This window comes from Chlamydomonas reinhardtii, chromosome 12 (genome assembly GCF_000002595.2).
Source record: "Chlamydomonas reinhardtii strain CC-503 cw92 mt+ chromosome 12, whole genome shotgun sequence".
Classification (NCBI taxonomy): Eukaryota; Viridiplantae; Chlorophyta; class Chlorophyceae; order Chlamydomonadales; family Chlamydomonadaceae; genus Chlamydomonas; species Chlamydomonas reinhardtii.
Window position 1 is genome coordinate 691,514 of NC_057015.1, and position 16,211 is coordinate 707,724.

Sequence of the window (16,211 nt, forward strand, 5' to 3'; positions counted from 1 at the left end):
ATCTCCACGGTCTGTCCTCCCTCCCTCCCTCCCTCCCTCCCTCATTCCTAGCGCTTCTGTCCTGCGGTGCGCGGCGCAATGGGTGCAGCGCAGCGTGCAGAGTTTGGGGCAGTTTAGGGAGCGGCATGTCGGCATTTCGGGCGATGCCTGGGAAACTGGCCAGGGACAGGCCGGTGCCGGCCGAGTTTTGCACGGGTGAACGTGCGAGCACATTTCAAGTAACATTGGAGTAAGCCGCTGCATAGTAGGCCAGTCTATCAGGAATCAGTCAGGTAGCTTCCGAGCCGACCCGCCGTACAACTACCTGCCCACACTCGCGCAGCTTCCGACTCCCACGCAGACGCCTGTACGGCTGAGGAGGGTTGGGGTGCCGTACACGAGTTAGTTGGGGGTTAGTCGGAGCTGTCCTAGGACCGCCATTTATCTATTTTTTCATGGGTGCCGCCGAACCTAGCTAGCTGCACACACTACCGCGTGCAACACGTTACGATTGACTCCCTCCCCAGCAGCCTGAGGGCCTGGCCCCACCAGCAGCGAGCAGCAGCAGTAGCAGCAGCAGCAGCAGCAGCAGCAGCAGCAGCAGCAGCAGCAGCAGCAGCAGCAGCAGCAGCAGCAGCAGCAGCAGCAGGAGCAGCAGCGGCACAGGGCCTGGCGGCAGCGGCCCTGGGCCCAGCAGTTGCGGCGTGCATGTGCGTAGCGGAGGGGGCGAGCAAGGCCACCTGGAGGAGGACAGCGCGGCGCCGCCCAAGAAGCGGCGCCGGCGCGCAGCTTGAGGCAGGCCGGTGTCTAGTTCGGGTCTTTAGCTGGCGAGCATAGCACCGCACAGTATGTGGTAGGCCGCAGCAGTAAGGATTTCCTGCTGTTTGGTTACCGTAATTGCTGGCTGCCTGGCAGCGGGACACACCTTGACACATGGCAGGCCGTGCCTGTACGGGTGTCCGGAAGGTGAGGTAGACGCTTGTGGGCTCAGACTAGAGACGTGGCGTGGGCTCAACCCATCTTGTTCCCATGGGCATCTCCCCGAAGCGGCACGCATGGTGTGCACACATCAATTAAAGCTCTTCGTCATTTCCTCCTTGAGCGGTCAGGGCGCGCAACAGCGAGACCTGTGTGCTGTGCAGGTGTAGGTTCATTGTGTTGCACGTCTGTAACGATGCCATGGGCGACGGAGGGTTACCCTGCAGCCGAATCCAACTTTCCATGATGGCTGCATTCTTGGCCCAATCAGCATGAGCCTGCCCGACTTCCGCATGAGCCTGCCCAGCTGCTACCCGACCGCCACGCACGCACGCCGATCCAAGCGGCCGCGCGTTCTGACCCAGCAACAAAGCAGACCAGCGACTTCACGGGAATCAGCTCAGGCGCACGACCAACGCAGGCACACACGCACGAACACGCCGCCAAACCAGGTCAGCACACTAGGCGTGCCTCTTGCAAACAGGTGCTTCGAGTACCAGGATGTGGACGTTCAAGGGTCGCGAGATCATGCCGTTCTCGTCTGCCCCGACTTCAGAACGGTCTGGCCGCGACGTTTGTGCTGCAGCAAACATACCGCCTCATCACCGCCATGGCCATGCGCTGAGCAGGCCGTCTCTGGATTGACCCGGATTGATGGCAGTGCCTGGATAGCGACAGCGAGGGACTGGGAGTGTGTGTGCTGCAGCGTGTGTATCAGAGTATGCATGCGGATGTTACAGAGGGGACAGTCCCAGCACCCAGAGTATGGAGGACAGGTTGATGCTGTCCTCCACACTCTGACAGCCGTCCGGCCTAGGTCTGTGGTGTGATGAGGAGCTAGGTAGGTTGATCCTGTCTTAGCGCTAGCCCTCACACACCGTCCTGAGTGGTCGTCTGTCCTAGGCGTGAACTCAACACATTGCTTCGGCGTGTGGGGACGCGGCGTTGGCGAGAGCCACGAATGGCCCTAGTAATACCGTGGGGGCATGTCGCACCCGTGGAGGGCTGTAGTGAACCCGTGCTGTTTGGGGGCGTGAGTCGCTCGGCAGAAGAAGTGCTTGACATCGTGGGGGCTTTCCTTTCGCGTAAGCTTGGGCTGAGGCCGAGCTTTCCTCGGGGGCTTCTCAGGCGCAGGCACCATTTGCGACATCCCCAACGTGCGGGAGGGCGGACCCCAGCCAAAGACCGGGTCCCACATTCAACCCAACGTTCAACATGCATACGTATTAAATATCGCTGTATCAGGGTATTTAAGCAGCAGAGCCTGTACCTGCGCCTGGCACGCGGGAATGGGACGTGCTTCCATCCTCTGAGAAGTCTAGGCCGGTCGCACCCCACATTTCATTCAGTTGTAGCGGCGTTAGTATTCGTAGGCGCCTTTTTCATAGGTTCAGCCTAGACCCTTAAAAATGCAGTCGACCATGCTCCGTGCAGCCTCCGCTGTCCGCGCCTTCCAGCCGGCGAAGCCCACCTTCGGTGCGTTCTAGCATAAGAAACGGACATTTCGGCATGAAGCGGCTTTTAAGAGGAGTTCTGGCGCGCCGAGACTGACAATTTGTGGTGGCTGCGCTCCTCCTTGTGTCTGTGCAGCGCCGGTGAGCCGCCCGGCCGTGGAGCGTGGCGCGCTGGTGGTCATGGCTGCTGAGGGCAAGGATGCCCAGAAGAAGAAGATGCCCAGCCCGGTGAAGCGTGCCCTGCTGAGCGAGGAGCGCCGCGTCTATAACAAGTCGCACAAGTCGGCCTGCGCCACCCGCGTGAAGAAGGTGCGTTGCTGGAAATATGGGTTGAATAATTGGGAAATTGGGGGCTTGGCTTGCGGCCCTAGCGAGGTGCATGCCACAACCTTTCACTCGCTTGCTGAAACACAGGTTGTCAAGCTTGCTGAGACGCTGGTCGCTGCTCCCTCCAAGACTGAGGAGGAGGTGAAGAACCTGGAGAAGCTGATTTCGGAGGCTTACACGGAGATTGACAAGGCGGTCGTGAAGGGCATCCTTCATGAGAACACCGCCGCGCGCAAGAAGGCTCGTTGCGCTCGCTGGAAGAAGACCGTGCTGATGGCGGCTGGCCTGTACAAGCCTGCTGCTGACAGCCCAGACTTCGCCCGGTACCAGAAGCTGGTGAAGGCGTGAGCGCCCTGGGCTTTCGCAGAGCAGGAGGCTGTGGCTCTGGCCTGGCATTGCGCTGGAGCAGGAGCGGCTGCAGGAGCAGGAGCAGCAAATGTTGCTGAAAGGGTGGAGGGAGCGGGGGAACGCCCGGCAGCGCTGGGGGTAACGGAGGCTTGGAGCTGTATGAGCGGGTTGGGTCGGCCGGCGAGCAGGACGATGACGGCTTGGCGTTTTTACCTCTTTGCCAAACGTCTATGGTGGAAGCTGATGGACGCGCTCGGAGCCGTGCTTTTGCACCTCAATTTGAGGTAAAAGCTGGAGGTAGATGGTTCCAGGGTCAGGAGAGGCGTGGTTAGGCAGCCGGAGTAGAGACAGTGGCAGTGGGCATGGCCCGGCTGTCGCCACAGATACATGCATGCTGAACGGGCTGCAGCATGGATAGGTATAACGGGGTTCAGCTGTGTCCCCAGCGTGTTACACAGCCTGTTGTGCGGGCATGAGACGACGTTAAGTCGAGGTCGGAAGGTTGCGTATGCGTTCTGCTCACGCTACGTGTAAATGGTCAAAGAGTACAGTCATGTTGCGGTCACGCCCCTTGCGCTTGCGCTACATGAAACCAACCGCCAGGTTTGTATCCCGTCAGAAGTTCCAAGAGGCAAGGGAATCGCCAGCCATATCAGTATACCAGTATCCTTGCCGCCTGCAAGCCCACTCCGCTTTCCGCTGTGGCCTACGTACGCATTAGTTCCGCAACGCACGTCGATATCCTTGCAGGCCATGCCTGTCGTCCAGCACCCGCTTTTGGATCTGCAGGGCCTTTCCGCACACGTCTATGAGAGCACACCAGCCGCCTACTTGATTAGATTCACTTGCACCTTCATGGCTTGGGGGCCAGCGGCACGGGTGCACCATGTAGTACGGTAACGGCCATCGAACACCCCTATCCCGCACTGCCAAACCTGCTACCGGCCGCCATTCGCATACACTTTCGCAGCCTCAAACGCAATGTGCAGATCCGGCTGCGCCAGGGTGTTAGGTTGCAGCGGCCGGCGCCCCCGGGGCGCCCTTCTTGGCGGGCACCAGGAACGTCTCCAGCTGCTGCTTCAGCTGCTTGGCGTAGTTCTCCAGGTAGGCCACCTCGTCCTTGTGCTTCTTGGCCTCCACCTCGCGCCGCTCACTCTCACGCTTCTCAATGGCCTCGCACTTGAACTTCCACTCTTGCACCTGTGATGTTTTGAACGGCAAGGGGGGCGGGGCGTGCGTTTTGTCACAACCCCAGCTGCAAAGCCGAGGCGCTGCAAGGGGACACGTACCCCGGCGAGCGTGTGCGGCCTTCACCGCATGGGTGTACGGTGGATACATCATAGTGCCCAGCATGGGCGACGCGGCCACAACGCCAAACCCCAGACATCGCCATAACAAGACAGATCACGGCACGCTGCTTGGCACTTGAGAGATCCGGTTGGGATAAGCAAATCGACGAAGTCGCTTGAGATGGGCTGCCCCCATTACGGCTCTGCACCCCTACTATGGCCCAGTCCGCACCTGCCGCTCCAGGTCCTTGACATCCCCCTCCAACTGCGTGATCCGCGACTCCATCTCGCTCTTTCCCTGCTCCGTCTGCAGTGCTTTCCGAATGCCGAACGCCACTGCGCTCTCGTACAGGGTCTGCACGGGAGTAGAGCACGAGTCAAAAGAGCACGAGTCAAAAGAGCCAGATCGCGGCATTGCTGCTACGACACGGCGCACCACCGTCCCACTACGCCCCCTCACCTGGTACGCGGCAATGGTCATGCGCATCTCGTCGCGTACACGCAGTAGCAGCAGACCGCGCTCAGCGCAGTTGATGGTCACCTGGCGGATGAGCTCATCAAACGTCTGCGCGTAGAGCTCCTCGCGGATGGGGCAGATGCCCGTCTCACGCGCCTGCAGCCAGAGCCGAGACCGCACCCCATCAGCCTCTGCTTCAGCCAACGGCCAAACCCTGCAATTTCCCCAGCGACTGCGTACCTGGCGCTGCTGGAGCTGCTGGTCGAGTTTCTCTTGCAGGTTGATAACATCCAGGCGGGTTGCCGGAGTGCTGGACACGTACTGGACCCACAGCTGGCCATCCTCAGTCCATTCCCTATGTCCAGATTGAATTCGAGCGTTAGGGCACATCCCGGCAGCTTTTCCGCAACATGGCGCGGCTTACCTTGGGGGCAGAATAGAGTTTAGAATGTCCTCGGTTTGCGTTAGCCCTGGCTTCTGCTCCACAGGCGGTAGTGCTCCCTGCATAGTGAACCAAAGTCAGCTGGCGCTGTTTGGCGGTTCTCGAAGTGCAATAATTCCCGCTAACCTTCTTGCCCGGCGTGCCTTTGGCGCCCTTTCCCTTATCCTTGCTTGTGCTAACTAGGACAGGATTGTCATAGCGGACGAGAGACGACAGCGGGGGTATCATTTCGTCTAGCGCGAGCCTGTGACCAGCGAAAGCTTAGCCTCGTAGGTCTACAACGTCTTATGTGCGTTTGGATAAAGGTAATTATTCGATTTAAGTTGTAGCGCGTCAAACCTTCGCGATGTTGCGAGGGCGACGCTGCCATGCCAGCCCACTGGTCCACATGCCGTCTTCCACCCCTTCCCCAGCCCCTTCCCTTTCGAAGATGCGGTTGAGCCATCTTATCGCTTACAGCCCACGAATTACAGCGCTCCTACGCACGACCCTCGCAGCACAAAAACAGGCCATGACATAAAGCGCCGTCACCTGGCAAACTCCCAACCTTGCACGCTTTAGAGGGTTGCACCGGTGCCTTCTCGTTCTTCATGCACGCACGCAACACAGCATCGCAACCCTACCAACGGTACATCACGCTCACCAAAGCTTACTGCAGCTTTGTGGCAGGATGTACCTGGACCCATGAAGTAGCTGAGACGTTGGTACCCCAGCAGCCCAGCCCGCCACAAACGTACATAATCACAGCTTCAACAACACACCGAAGGTGCGCGCTAGACGTTTAGTCGTTGTACACGCGGCACTCGTCAGCAGCGGGCTCGTCCTTGCAGTACTGCTCAAGGGGGTCGGACTTGGCAACGGTCTCGTCCAGGGCGGTGCAGATGGCCTCGAACACGTCCTGCATGGACTGCGTGCCGTCGATCTGTGAAGCGGGAGGAGGTCAGGAAGCGAAGCATGGCAGGGTTATGGTCTGGCGCGGCAGAGGCGGGTGATGGGAGGTATGGCACATGCAAGCAAAATCTAAGCAAAGTACTTTCTTGGGTCGTGTACCGGTTTGTGGCCCTTTGCGAGCCTGTAAGGGGTTGTGCACTGCCCCAGATAAAGTAGCCTGACAACACAACAGCTGAGGCGGCACGGACTGCGGAACACTCACGTCGACCTTGACGTCCTTGTAGTAGCCAACCACGGCGTCCACGTTGGCGTTGTGGGTAGCCACACGCACGCGGCACTGAAGCGAGACGGGATGGTACGGCAGACGGGAGGGAGCGCATGTCAGGGCATGAACGTCGCGTGCTCTGGGCGAGTCTGTTAGATGAGTCTTTTAGATACCAGTGATACTGCAACTTGAAGTATTAGCGCCGTGTTAGGCCTGTCGGCTCAGGCAGCTACGTGGCTTGAGCTAGAATGCCGACGGTCAATACGTTGACGTAGCGGTACGTCCCCATCCCTTCAGGCAGCTGTCCGGCGTCGTAATGTCGAGCGGCAGTATAACTATTGCCCCTAAAGCCGCACCCAGTCGCGCAGGTGGCTGTGATGAACCTTCATGCATGTTCTAAGTAGCTGCGAGGAACTTGATACGTGGTCCCGAGCCCTCACCACCCACCAAGTCACATATCGGTACTGCGAACACGCGTACACCACCGTACGCACATCATGTGTTGCTCCATTACCTTTATTATTACACCAACCCAATGACCCTGCACACACACATTCTACAGATTCCAAATCCCCACAGCTCAAACCCCAGCACAGGCCGCCTCACCTTGTCCTCGGTGTCATCGCTGCGCTGGATGAGGCGGGACACGATGTCAGCCGGGGGCGGGCTGTACTTAAGGTGGTAGATGGCGCCGGTCTGGGGGTCCAGGCGGCGGCCCACCACGCGCTCCACCAGCAGCTCATCGGGAACCTGCGTTCGTGTGCAAAGTGAGGAGGGCATTTCAGGGCGCGGCGTGAAACCAGGGCGCAGGTGGGGCTGGATGCGCAGCTGCAAACGAAAGGACAGGGCAATGCACACGTGGCGGTGAGTGCATCTTGATTGCGGTGACCCGCCGGATGGACCAGCATTTCACAGGAAACCTTGCTTGCGCTGTGCACGTCCTGAGTAAGCACGAGCTTTGCTGACTGCTGCTGCGCCATTGCATGTAAGCGGGCACAACGGGCTGCGGCCCCACGCCACCTTCCTCGGATGTACGCCTTCATTCGAGAGCTTTACTGCACAACAATGGCCCAGGCAGGCAAGTCGCGGCCCTTCTGCACAGCGGTGGCTGATAGCTCCATCCGAGAACTGGCTTCCGCACTCTCAATGGCTTTCCGGCCGCAGAGCGCAGCCGTATATCAGCCTGGTAAAAGCCCCTGCCCTGCTTTCCTGTGTTCCGTTTTCTCTGTCCCAACCCGCCACAAGCTGCTCCCTGAACAGTGCTGAGTGCCCGAGTTCCCTGTCCAATGCACAAACCCCCTCGCCCACCCAAATTGCCACGCACATTGATGAGCAGGAAGACGTCGGGGCGGATGCCCTCCTTCTCAATGGCCTCCGCCTGCGAGGCGCTGCGGGGGTAGCCGTCCAGCAGCCAGCCGCGCTGCTTCACGTCGTCCTCCGCCAGACGCAGCTTCACCATCTCCACGACCACCTCATCGGGAACCAGCACGCCGCGGTCCATGAAGTCCTTAGCCTTCTTGCCGGCGGGGGTGCCGTTCTTCACCTCGTCACGCAGGATGTCGCCCACGGAGATGTGTACCAGCTTGTACTACGTGCCGAAGGCCGGACACGGCGTGCACGCATACAAGAGCGTTGGTTATGGGGCAAGGCCGACATACGCGTGCGACATACGCGTTTTCACGTTGGTGTGTAACATGCCGATGCCCGCAGCACGACCCCCTTACGCCGAGCACACCTTGTCGACAATCTTGGCGCACTGGGTGCCCTTGCCGGCAGCAGGGGCGCCCGCAATCATGACCTTCAGGGTCGCATCCACCTGAACGACCAGCGACCAAGGCGACGCATTGATAAGCAAGGATAGCCCTGCCAAGTCGAGCGCGCTGAGACCGCAGCCGCCGCCCCTTCGATCCCAGAATACCATAAGATGCCTCACCTTGACAGCGGTCCGGCGGGCGACCGGGCGAGCACCTGGGGAAGAGAGTGGTGATGGGCACGCCGTCAAGCAAGTTCACGCACGTTTTCATCTTTACTTTCCTATTACAAGCTCAGCGTGTATAAATTAAGCACCTACACGGCTTCAGGTAAGGTTTCGTAGCGGAGCTTACCCGAGCGGAAAGCGCCCGCGCGAGCGGTCTGGCGAGACTGAAGCTGGGCCTGCATTTTTGCTGGTAAAGTAAAGCAACTTGAGGCAGAGACCAACTTTTTAGGGCTGCGCGATTGGGGGCCAATCGCAACCAGTCGCGACTTCAGTCGGAGTCACTCCAAGCAAGCTCAACATTGTCTTGCGTCGCTTACAACACATACACCTTCGCAACCGTGACAAACTACTATAATCGCGATACTACGAAAGCAATCTTGACTGCAAACTGCGTCGCTCGCAACGTAATAGCTGCCCCATTGATTGTTTCGTTGATAAAAGGGCATTGATATCAACTGTCACTCGACATCAGCGGCGTGGACTCCCGCGGCCGGGACTGGCCGCCCGGTCGGCACAACGAGTGTGCCAGACCTCGGACGGCCAAGACATTCGAGCAGCGGGCCCAGGCGGGCCTTGTGAAGCGTTGTCATGGCGGGAAGCAGCGAGCTGGACCGGTGGATTGAGCAGCTGAAGAAATGCGAGCCGCTCAAGGAGTCCGACGTTAAGACGCTATGCCAAAAGGCTCTTGAGATTTTAGTGGAGGAGAGCAATGTACAGCGCGTCGACGCCCCCGTCACCGTATGTGAGTCCAGCGGGCGCATGTCTCTTCCCGCGCGCCGAAAACCTGGGCCGACACCAGCAGCCCCGAGCATGGCAGCCCGACGTCTTGGCGGGGACTCGTGCATTCGCCTTAGTAGCCGGCGCGGCCGGGCGGGGGGCTGCGTCGCGCCGACTGGGCGGGGGGCAAGGTTCGACTCGGGCAGGGCACGAATGCGGCCGCTGCTGGCAGGCACCTGAGCGCCTGCCCCTGCGCCTGGGATCTCGGCTGTCCCCCACAGGCGGCGACATCCACGGTCAGTTCTATGACCTTATGGAGCTGTTCCAGGTCGGAGGCGACTGCCCCATGACGTAAGCCGGGCGGCAGCAGCAGCAGCAGCAGGGGAGTGGGGTGGCGGCACGATGGGCGCAGGGCTCGGGGCGCGCGTTGGCAGGGCGGGCAGGCCAGGGAGCTGTGGCGGATTGTGTGTGGGCGGCGCAGGACGCAGAGGTGGCTCAGTTGCAAGGGAGTGCGGCATGGTCCGTGTGTAGATGTGCGCTGAGCCGCTGGCGGCTCTCGCCGTTGCAGTGGGCGGGCTACGGCGGCGTGCGGGCGCGGCAACAGGCTTGGGTGGTGGGCCGCATACATGGGCGCCGGTATGCCAGTGTGACATGTGCTGGCCATGCAGGCGCACATGCCAATGGAGGCGGGCGTAGATGGGTGCCGCCCATGCCAACGGACTCCGACCTCCCCACGTCCTCCCAACCCCCAACCCTGTGTGCTTTCCCTGCATCCCTGCTCTTCCTCTCCCCGCACCACCCCCACACCCGTATACAGCAACTACCTGTTCATGGGCGACTTCGTGGACCGCGGCTTCTACAGCGTGGAGACCTTCCTGCTGCTACTGGCGCTCAAGGTGGGGGGGGAGAGAGGGAGGGGGGCAGGGCTGGGGGAGAGGGGGCGCGTGGGGGAGAGGGGGCGCGTGGGGGAGAGGGGGCGCGTGGAGAGAGGGGGCGCGTGGGGGAGAGGGGGCGCGTGGGGGAGAGGGGGCGCGTGGGGGAGAGGGGGCGCGTGGGGAGAGGGGGCGCGTGGGGGAGAGGGGGCGCGTGGGGGAGAGGGGGCGCGTGGAGAGAGGGAGGGGGGCAGGGCAGGGCTGGGGGAGAGGGGGCGCGTGCCGAGAGGAGGGGGGCGGGAGGGTGGAATGAATGGGAAATTGGGTAGTGGGCTCGAGGGGAGAAAGGGCGCGCGGCTGCTCAACAGCGGCAAGGGTCCCGAGGCCAGGGAACGGGTCCTCGCACACGTGGGCTCAGCCAGCCCTGCGCGCGGAGCCGACCAATGCATGCAAGGCGCGGGGCCAAAGGGCATAGGGGGAGGGCCGGTAGATCAGATCCTGCGGCACGGGCGCCGACTGACGACCCTGTCCAGCCATCTCAGCACCAGCAGCGGTCTTCCAGCAGCGGCACGGGCGGCAACTGGTGCAGAGGGGTGGTGTGCGGGCGTGCAGGCATGAGGGCACGGCAGCCAGGTATTCGATCCAAGCACACAGGGGCTGATGGTGATGGCGTCCGACGCACACCGCAGCTTCCGACTGCCGGCCTGCCCACTACTGCCGGCCGCACACGCGCACAGGTCCGATACCCAGACCGCATCACGCTCATACGCGGCAACCACGAGAGCAGGCAGATCACACAGGTGGGTGGGCAAGCGGGCGGGTGGGTGGGCGCATGGGGCACGAGCGCACGGACGGCAAGGCCACTTGGCATGTAGCCCAGCGGCGTGTTGGCTTATGGAGACGTCGCTGTGTGACTGATGCACGCAGCTTGTGGTGACCGCTAGGCGCCCACGTCGCTTGAACCCCCTTCTACAATGACGCGTACATACGCACATGCGCAGGTGTATGGCTTCTACGACGAGTGCCTCCGGAAGTACGGCAGCGTGAATGTGTGGCGGTACTGCACGGACGTGTTCGACTACCTCAGGTGGGGGGGGGGGGAGGCGGCAGAGATAGCGGGGGAGCGTGCCGAGAGGCGGGGGACAGGGAGGGAAGCGAGGAGCTGAGGGAAGATGGCGGGCTGGTGGGCGTGGAGCGGTGACCATGGGAAAGCGTTTTACCACGTTGGCGGATGGGCTCCGGAACGTGGCGTCGTGGCGTGCCCTTGTGCCCGTCTTACCTTCCTTCCAAGTCCCTGCCTTTTTTGCCTGGATGCAGCTTGTCAGCGGTGATCGACAACTCGATCTTTGCGGTGCATGGTGGCCTTTCACCCACCATCTCCACTCTGGACCAGGTGGGAGCGGACTGCAGGCGGGCAGGCGCAGGCGTGGGGTTGTGTGGGGCGGTGGGCTCAGGGGCTCGGGTCACGCGCTCAGGCTTGGCGCCTGTGGCGATTGAGGTGCTTGCGGCCCTTGTGTGGCCCTGTGTAGCGGCATGGGCCACATGCACGCATTGCATAGCTTGGCGCGCAAGTCACGGCCAGCTCCGGCCGTGAATTGGCCGCTTCAGCCTATCCACCTGGGGACTCAATGGCTCTGGCTTCGCCCCGCCCCTCCTCTCGCCCCCTGCCGACCCTGCCTGCCTGCCTGCCTGCCTGCCGCCAGATCCGCACCATTGACCGCAAGCAGGAGGTGCCGCACGACGGCGCCATGTGCGATTTGCTGTGGTCCGACCCCGAGGACATTGAGGGCTGGGGCCTGTCGCCGCGCGGCGCCGGCTTCCTGTTCGGCGCGGACGTGTGCCGCGCCTTCACCGAGGCCAACAAGATCGATCTCATCTGCCGCGCACACCAGCTGGTACGGAGGAGGGGGGGAGGGGTGTGTGTCGCAGGCGCAGGGGCGCGGGTGGGGGCGTGAGAGGTAGGGGAATGGGCGGGATGGGGTGGTGAGACCGTCGGGGAGCGTCGGTGTCTTGGGTCGCGCTGTGGGATGCGTGTGTGCTGCCGTACGTGCTGTGTATGTGTGGCAGGAGCTGAAACAAGGTTTTTGCCCGCGAATGCATTGAGTCGTACCCTAACACCACGTGCGTCGCGTCAACAGGTGATGGACGGCTACAAGACCATGTTCAGCGACAAGCTGGTGACGGTGTGGTCGGCGCCCAACTACTGCTACCGGTGAGGCTGCAGGGCGCACAGGGGGGAGAGGGAGAGGCGGCGGAAGGGGAGACGGGTCGGTGTGGGAGCGGCGCTGTGGCCGCAACTGGGTGCAACTTGCAACTGGGAAGCAACCGCAAAGGCGCTCTGTCGGCGCGGGTGGGCGCCGGGTGGACGCCTATGCCTGTCTCTCCGCGTGCACACAGCACTGTGTTGTGCGCCCATGTTGCGCTGCAGGTGCGGCAACGTGGCGGCGATCATGGAGGTGGATGAGCACCTCAGCAAGAACTACAAGGTGCGCTCAGTAGCAACACGCCCCGCATGCATGCATACTGGGCCGCACGTGCACGCTTGCGAGGAGCCAGCGCCTGAGCAGGTCTTACACGCCACCGCCCTCCCATCTGATACAAGCATGCGGCTCGACCGCATGCCAAGCGGCACTCGCGTTGAACTTCGCAATCCGCACCCTCTTCCCTCCTCATGTCTCCTTGTAGGTGTTCGAGGCGGCACCGCAGGAGGTGCGCGGCATTCAGTCCAAACGCGCCGCGCCAGACTACTTCTTGTAACAGCCGGAGCTGGTGATGGGCTTGCATAGTGGGGCTAGGGGGGAGGGGAGCTCGGCTGGCTTATGTGGCGGCGTCGGGTACGGCGATGGCGGTGGCGGGTGCCATGGCGGCGGCGATGGTACTGCGAGCGACGCGAAAGCTGCTAGTTGTGGGTAGAGAATAAGGACGGGAAGTAAAGAGGGCAAAGCAATGTGTTCCTGTGCCGAAGAGAACTGCTACTGGTGTCGATGTGGAGCAGCCGCACGTAAGACGCAGCGGGAGTTGCAAGGCCGATGCGTGCGTTGGGACCGTTGCCTGTGGTGGACGTCGGTGGCAGCTTGCCGTGGATTTGGGTGATAACAGGACCTCTGCCCTGACAGCTGCTAGACCTGTGGGAGCTGTGGGCACGCCTGACTACTATGTGTGGAGTCAGGACGCGGCCGATGCGCACACGGATTCGGCCCACTGTCAGAGGCTACGGGTGGTTGTTCGGGTTGTGTGCTCTGGCGCTGTGGGGCATGCTCAAGTTCCGGCCAGGTCTGCTGCGGATGTATTCGCACGTGTGGATGTCATGTGGCGTGGATGCATGGCAGCGCCCGGTGTGAGGCTCGGGTGCAGTACTAACAGTTGCAGTTGATGTGGTGCCTGTGATGCATGGCTTGCGGAAGTAAGTAACTGTGTTCGGTCCCGGCCGCGAGCACGTATGGTCTGCGGCATTGATCGCGGCTTGTGCAGAGCTGCAGAGCGTGATGGTGGGGGGGGGTCCTACTGAACCTCCAAACCCCATGTCCCAAAACCTCGACCTCCCCCACCGTTTACCCCCTAAAACTGCCCTCAGAACCCCTTGGTTTGTAGCGAGTTTTGTGTCAATTGACTGCCTGTCCGTATCACACCTTTCTGGGGGCTTTGCGTCACACCACGTGCCTCACATGCATGCAACCTAGAAGCAAAGTCCTCAAACCAATGAGCAACGGCGATGTGATAAATCACCTCAGCAATTTAGCCATTACGGTATGTTCAATCCAGGGCTTACATCGCCCAGGGTAGGCCGCCGCTGCTGGCGAGAAGGGCCCGAAGCGTTTCCTTGCCTACGGCATCCAGATCGGGACCGTATGCAGCCCCACGTGGCGAGAATGGGATAATGGGTCCCCGGTGAGAATGCCCAATCTTTCTCGCCCGAGGGCCTGCATTGGGGCCCGTTCCTTGCCGCTCCACGAAGATGCAAGCCCTGGGACTTCCATCACCGCAGCGCCAATCGTGGAGACACCAAGGCACTGCACACCCCACGTGCAGCCCAGCCCGCAGACCCCACCATCAGGGGCGCCCCCGACATGACCATGGATTCCAGGGGAGGACCACCCCGCCTGCTGGATCCAGCGCGAAGGATGTGGCAGGGCCCCCCTCAGAGACCGCGGCCGCAAGGCCGCCGCAAGGGCGGCGGTTTCACAAGTAGCAGCACCGCCGACAGCGATGCCTGTGGCCAAGGCACCCCTGCCTGTGGCGGTGTGGCGCCGCGCGGCCTTCGGCCACCCAACGGCCTTAGGATGTACCCTTAAAATTCAGGTGCTAGTCATTACATGACAAGCAGAGCGTGAGGATTTGTGCATGCTTTAGCTGCCGGACCACGACGCCCAAAGGCCAGGGCTGCCAGGTTCGGACTGGGACAGCAACGTGGGGATGCCCAGCTATTTCGGGCGGCCTGCCCCCAAAAACCCTGGCCCACCGGTCGCGCAGACGCGCAGTGCCAAGAGCCGGGGCTGCCGCGCGAGTAGGCAAACATACATACGAGTGGGATGTAAGGACACGACAGGAGCGGCGACCGTTGGTGGTCCGTGGGGAAGGCTGGGAAGTTTGGGCATGTCCCGCGTCGGGCCTGCCTCAAACCGTGTGGCGTCTGTGCAGGCGGTGGGCCAGCCATCGATAGCAGTGCAAGCGGCGCGCCCGCGCTTGCGCGAAGCTGACACGGCAGCGGCAAACCGCTGGCGCCCGCCATTCAAATGCTACATTTACTCTTTCTTGGGAACTCGGCGCCCGACCCGAGCCAGCTCGCCCGGAACGCCACTGGCTATTGCATATGATAAGAGCAATGCCCGCATGCAAGCCGCGCAGCGGGTCTTGCAAGTTTTCGCGCGGTCAGTATCGCGCGCTACGGGCACGAGTCAGTGACAGTTTGCACTCGCCGTACCCTTCCTGGCGAACTTCCCATACAAAGCCCCGCTCTGTCCTTTCTTGCTCGTGTTATGAACAGCCTACAGCCGTTTTCCAAACATACAAGCTTCATTAGCGCCTACTCGTTCACATCAAAAGACCCCCTCGAAACTTTTCATTCGCTGTCTACATTCACGATGGCTTCTCGTTCTTCGCTCAACATGACCGGTGACGCCCGCATTGACTGGTGAGTGCGAACGCGGGGCAGGGCCAAAGCAGGGGTGCACGCGGCGACGGGTGTCGTCATTCGCGATGGACCGGCGACCTGCGTCGCGCTTCGTAATCGGGTGTTTGGCCGCTCGTCTGGGGCCATTCAAGATGTCTAGATGCTGAAATAGGCGGCCCCAGAGGCAGGGGATGAGTTTGACCGCAACCACCCTTTGGTTGAATGCTCCTGTCAACATCTTGCTCGCTCCTAGGCAGCCTTGTCGGGCGGGAATTGGAGCACCATAAGATTGGCGTGGCCATGAGACATGCAAAAGTCATCGCTGCGATGGGCCTGTCGCTGACCGCAACTCCCCCTTCACGTTCTTGCTGCCACAGGTGGCCGCAGCGCGACACCGCCTTCGCCGGCGGGAGCTCGCGCACCTCCCGCGCCTTCAGCCCCGTTGTGGGCTCACCCAGCCCCTACGCGACACCCAAGCTTCCCGAGACCATTGACTTCAACCCCAAGCCCGCCGCGCCCGTCGTGCCGGCGTCTCGTCAAGGGCTTTACGACCCCTTCGGCGCGTTTGACCCGGCCCCGTGCCTGCTGGCGGCGGCCCTGGGTAGCTATGGGATCCGCCTGCATCCCCAGCCGCCCCTGCAGCCCTTTCCCGTGGCGGCGGCCCCGCTCGCACCGCGTCAGGTCGACTGGTCCTGGAGCCCGCTGTACGCAAGCGGCAGCAGCATTGGTCGTGGCGTTCAGTGGTGAAGATAGCTTGTGCGTGCTTGGCGGCGGTAAAGATACGGTAGTGGCATGCGCCGATATGCGCGTGTGCACACCCCTTCACCTGTCCCATCGCATCCACTTGCACGTTTGTACATAGCGCTTCATGCGCACATATTGCAGTTTGTGTTTGCATTTGTTTTGGGTTGGTGCTTGTTCGTTTGACAGTTTGCAGTTTAGATAGGGCTCGAGCTGGGGACGCGTGATGAAGATGCTGGACATAAGAATGCAAGAACATTCAGGAAGGAGACGAAGAACTCTACCATGCGAACATGGAGTGGAAGAATGCATGGTGCTGACACGGGCTACGGCCCTTGCTTGCTTGTAACATAAATACGGTAA

At 61.5% G+C, this 16,211-nt stretch overlaps 7 protein-coding genes across 8 annotated transcripts in view; 3 read left to right on the forward strand and 4 right to left on the reverse strand.

Annotated features, from left to right (window-relative positions):
- The window catches only part of CHLRE_12g493404v5 (uncharacterized protein), a 14,786-nt gene extending 12,558 nt beyond the window's left edge, over nt 1-2,228 (reverse strand). Inside the window, exon 1 of the mRNA XM_043067956.1 lies at nt 1,953-2,228. The gene's annotated coding sequence lies outside the window, so the exon portion shown is untranslated. The remainder of the gene's footprint in view (nt 1-1,952) is intronic.
- On the reverse strand, nt 1-2,228 carry CHLRE_12g493854v5 (uncharacterized protein). 2 transcript variants are annotated; one of them, XM_043067965.1, is made up of 3 exons: nt 1,953-2,228; nt 529-663; nt 1-61 (listed from the first exon to the last, which is right to left on the reverse strand). In XM_043067965.1, the coding sequence occupies exons 1-3, from the start codon at nt 2,020-2,022 to the stop codon at nt 48-50; spliced, it is 219 nt and encodes a 72-aa protein (XP_042917978.1). In that variant the 5' UTR covers nt 2,023-2,228; the 3' UTR covers nt 1-47. Both variants share the same exon structure in this region, with proteins under 2 accessions (XP_042917978.1, XP_042917979.1).
- A 91-nt stretch (nt 2,229-2,319) lies between these two features.
- Nucleotides 2,320-4,310, forward strand: CHLRE_12g494750v5 (uncharacterized protein). Its single transcript, XM_001700505.2, has 3 exons — nt 2,320-2,433; nt 2,548-2,720; nt 2,826-4,310. The coding sequence occupies exons 1-3, from the start codon at nt 2,367-2,369 to the stop codon at nt 3,084-3,086; spliced, it is 501 nt and encodes a 166-aa protein (XP_001700557.1). The 5' UTR covers nt 2,320-2,366; the 3' UTR covers nt 3,087-4,310.
- Nucleotides 4,311-4,312: 2 nt separating this feature from the next.
- Nucleotides 4,313-5,668, reverse strand: CHLRE_12g494800v5 (uncharacterized protein). Its single transcript, XM_043067982.1, has 6 exons — nt 5,401-5,668; nt 5,257-5,333; nt 5,073-5,187; nt 4,836-4,988; nt 4,608-4,730; nt 4,313-4,341 (listed from the first exon to the last, which is right to left on the reverse strand). The coding sequence occupies exons 1-6, from the start codon at nt 5,500-5,502 to the stop codon at nt 4,330-4,332; spliced, it is 582 nt and encodes a 193-aa protein (XP_042917981.1). The 5' UTR covers nt 5,503-5,668; the 3' UTR covers nt 4,313-4,329.
- A 46-nt stretch (nt 5,669-5,714) lies between these two features.
- CHLRE_12g494850v5 (uncharacterized protein) lies at nt 5,715-8,597 on the reverse strand. The gene is made up of 7 exons (XM_001700474.2): nt 8,536-8,597; nt 8,364-8,398; nt 8,166-8,246; nt 7,755-8,018; nt 7,037-7,180; nt 6,428-6,502; nt 5,715-6,196 (listed from the first exon to the last, which is right to left on the reverse strand). Exons 1-7 carry the CDS (start codon nt 8,588-8,590, stop codon nt 6,056-6,058), a joined length of 795 nt encoding a protein of 264 aa, XP_001700526.1. The 5' UTR covers nt 8,591-8,597; the 3' UTR covers nt 5,715-6,055.
- A 91-nt stretch (nt 8,598-8,688) lies between these two features.
- Nucleotides 8,689-13,542, forward strand: CHLRE_12g494900v5 (uncharacterized protein). Its single transcript, XM_001700504.2, has 10 exons — nt 8,689-9,150; nt 9,407-9,476; nt 9,943-10,021; nt 10,735-10,797; nt 10,999-11,084; nt 11,315-11,390; nt 11,701-11,892; nt 12,136-12,209; nt 12,426-12,483; nt 12,683-13,542. Exons 1-10 carry the CDS (start codon nt 8,997-8,999, stop codon nt 12,752-12,754), a joined length of 924 nt encoding a protein of 307 aa, XP_001700556.1. The 5' UTR covers nt 8,689-8,996; the 3' UTR covers nt 12,755-13,542.
- Nucleotides 13,543-13,588: 46 nt separating this feature from the next.
- Nucleotides 13,589-16,210, forward strand: CHLRE_12g494950v5 (uncharacterized protein). The gene is made up of 3 exons (XM_001700503.2): nt 13,589-13,776; nt 14,982-15,128; nt 15,485-16,210. Exons 2-3 carry the CDS (start codon nt 15,079-15,081, stop codon nt 15,852-15,854), a joined length of 420 nt encoding a protein of 139 aa, XP_001700555.1. The 5' UTR covers nt 13,589-13,776; nt 14,982-15,078; the 3' UTR covers nt 15,855-16,210.
- Nucleotide 16,211: the final 1 nt, after the last annotated feature.

Coding starts and splice junctions, on each gene's coding strand:
- CHLRE_12g493854v5 (XM_043067965.1), bottom strand. CDS start 2,022: ATGTCAAGCACTTCTTCTGCCGAGCGACTCACGCCCCCAAACAGCACG. Junction 664..1,952: donor TTCACTACAGCCCTCCACGG/GTGCGACATGCC, acceptor TGCTGGGCCCAG/GGCCGCTGCCGCCAGGCCCT.
- CHLRE_12g494850v5 (XM_001700474.2), bottom strand. CDS start 8,590: ATGCAGGCCCAGCTTCAGTCTCGCCAGACCGCTCGCGCGGGCGCTTTC. Junction 8,399..8,535: donor CGCGGGCGCTTTCCGCTCGG/GTAAGCTCCGCT, acceptor TCTCTTCCCCAG/GTGCTCGCCCGGTCGCCCGC. Junction 7,181..7,754: donor ACGTCTTCCTGCTCATCAAT/GTGCGTGGCAAT, acceptor ACACGAACGCAG/GTTCCCGATGAGCTGCTGGT.
- CHLRE_12g494800v5 (XM_043067982.1), bottom strand. CDS start 5,502: ATGATACCCCCGCTGTCGTCTCTCGTCCGCTATGACAATCCTGTCCTA. Junction 5,188..5,256: donor AACTCTATTCTGCCCCCAAG/GTAAGCCGCGCC, acceptor ATCTGGACATAG/GGAATGGACTGAGGATGGCC. Junction 4,731..4,835: donor TGACCATTGCCGCGTACCAG/GTGAGGGGGCGT, acceptor ACTCCCGTGCAG/ACCCTGTACGAGAGCGCAGT.
- CHLRE_12g494750v5 (XM_001700505.2), top strand. CDS start 2,367: ATGCAGTCGACCATGCTCCGTGCAGCCTCCGCTGTCCGCGCCTTCCAG. Junction 2,434..2,547: donor GCCGGCGAAGCCCACCTTCG/GTGCGTTCTAGC, acceptor GTGTCTGTGCAG/CGCCGGTGAGCCGCCCGGCC. Junction 2,721..2,825: donor GCGCCACCCGCGTGAAGAAG/GTGCGTTGCTGG, acceptor GCTGAAACACAG/GTTGTCAAGCTTGCTGAGAC.
- CHLRE_12g494950v5 (XM_001700503.2), top strand. CDS start 15,079: ATGGCTTCTCGTTCTTCGCTCAACATGACCGGTGACGCCCGCATTGAC. Junction 15,129..15,484: donor GGTGACGCCCGCATTGACTG/GTGAGTGCGAAC, acceptor TTGCTGCCACAG/GTGGCCGCAGCGCGACACCG.
- CHLRE_12g494900v5 (XM_001700504.2), top strand. CDS start 8,997: ATGGCGGGAAGCAGCGAGCTGGACCGGTGGATTGAGCAGCTGAAGAAA. Junction 11,391..11,700: donor CCATCTCCACTCTGGACCAG/GTGGGAGCGGAC, acceptor GCCTGCCGCCAG/ATCCGCACCATTGACCGCAA. Junction 12,484..12,682: donor ACCTCAGCAAGAACTACAAG/GTGCGCTCAGTA, acceptor GTCTCCTTGTAG/GTGTTCGAGGCGGCACCGCA.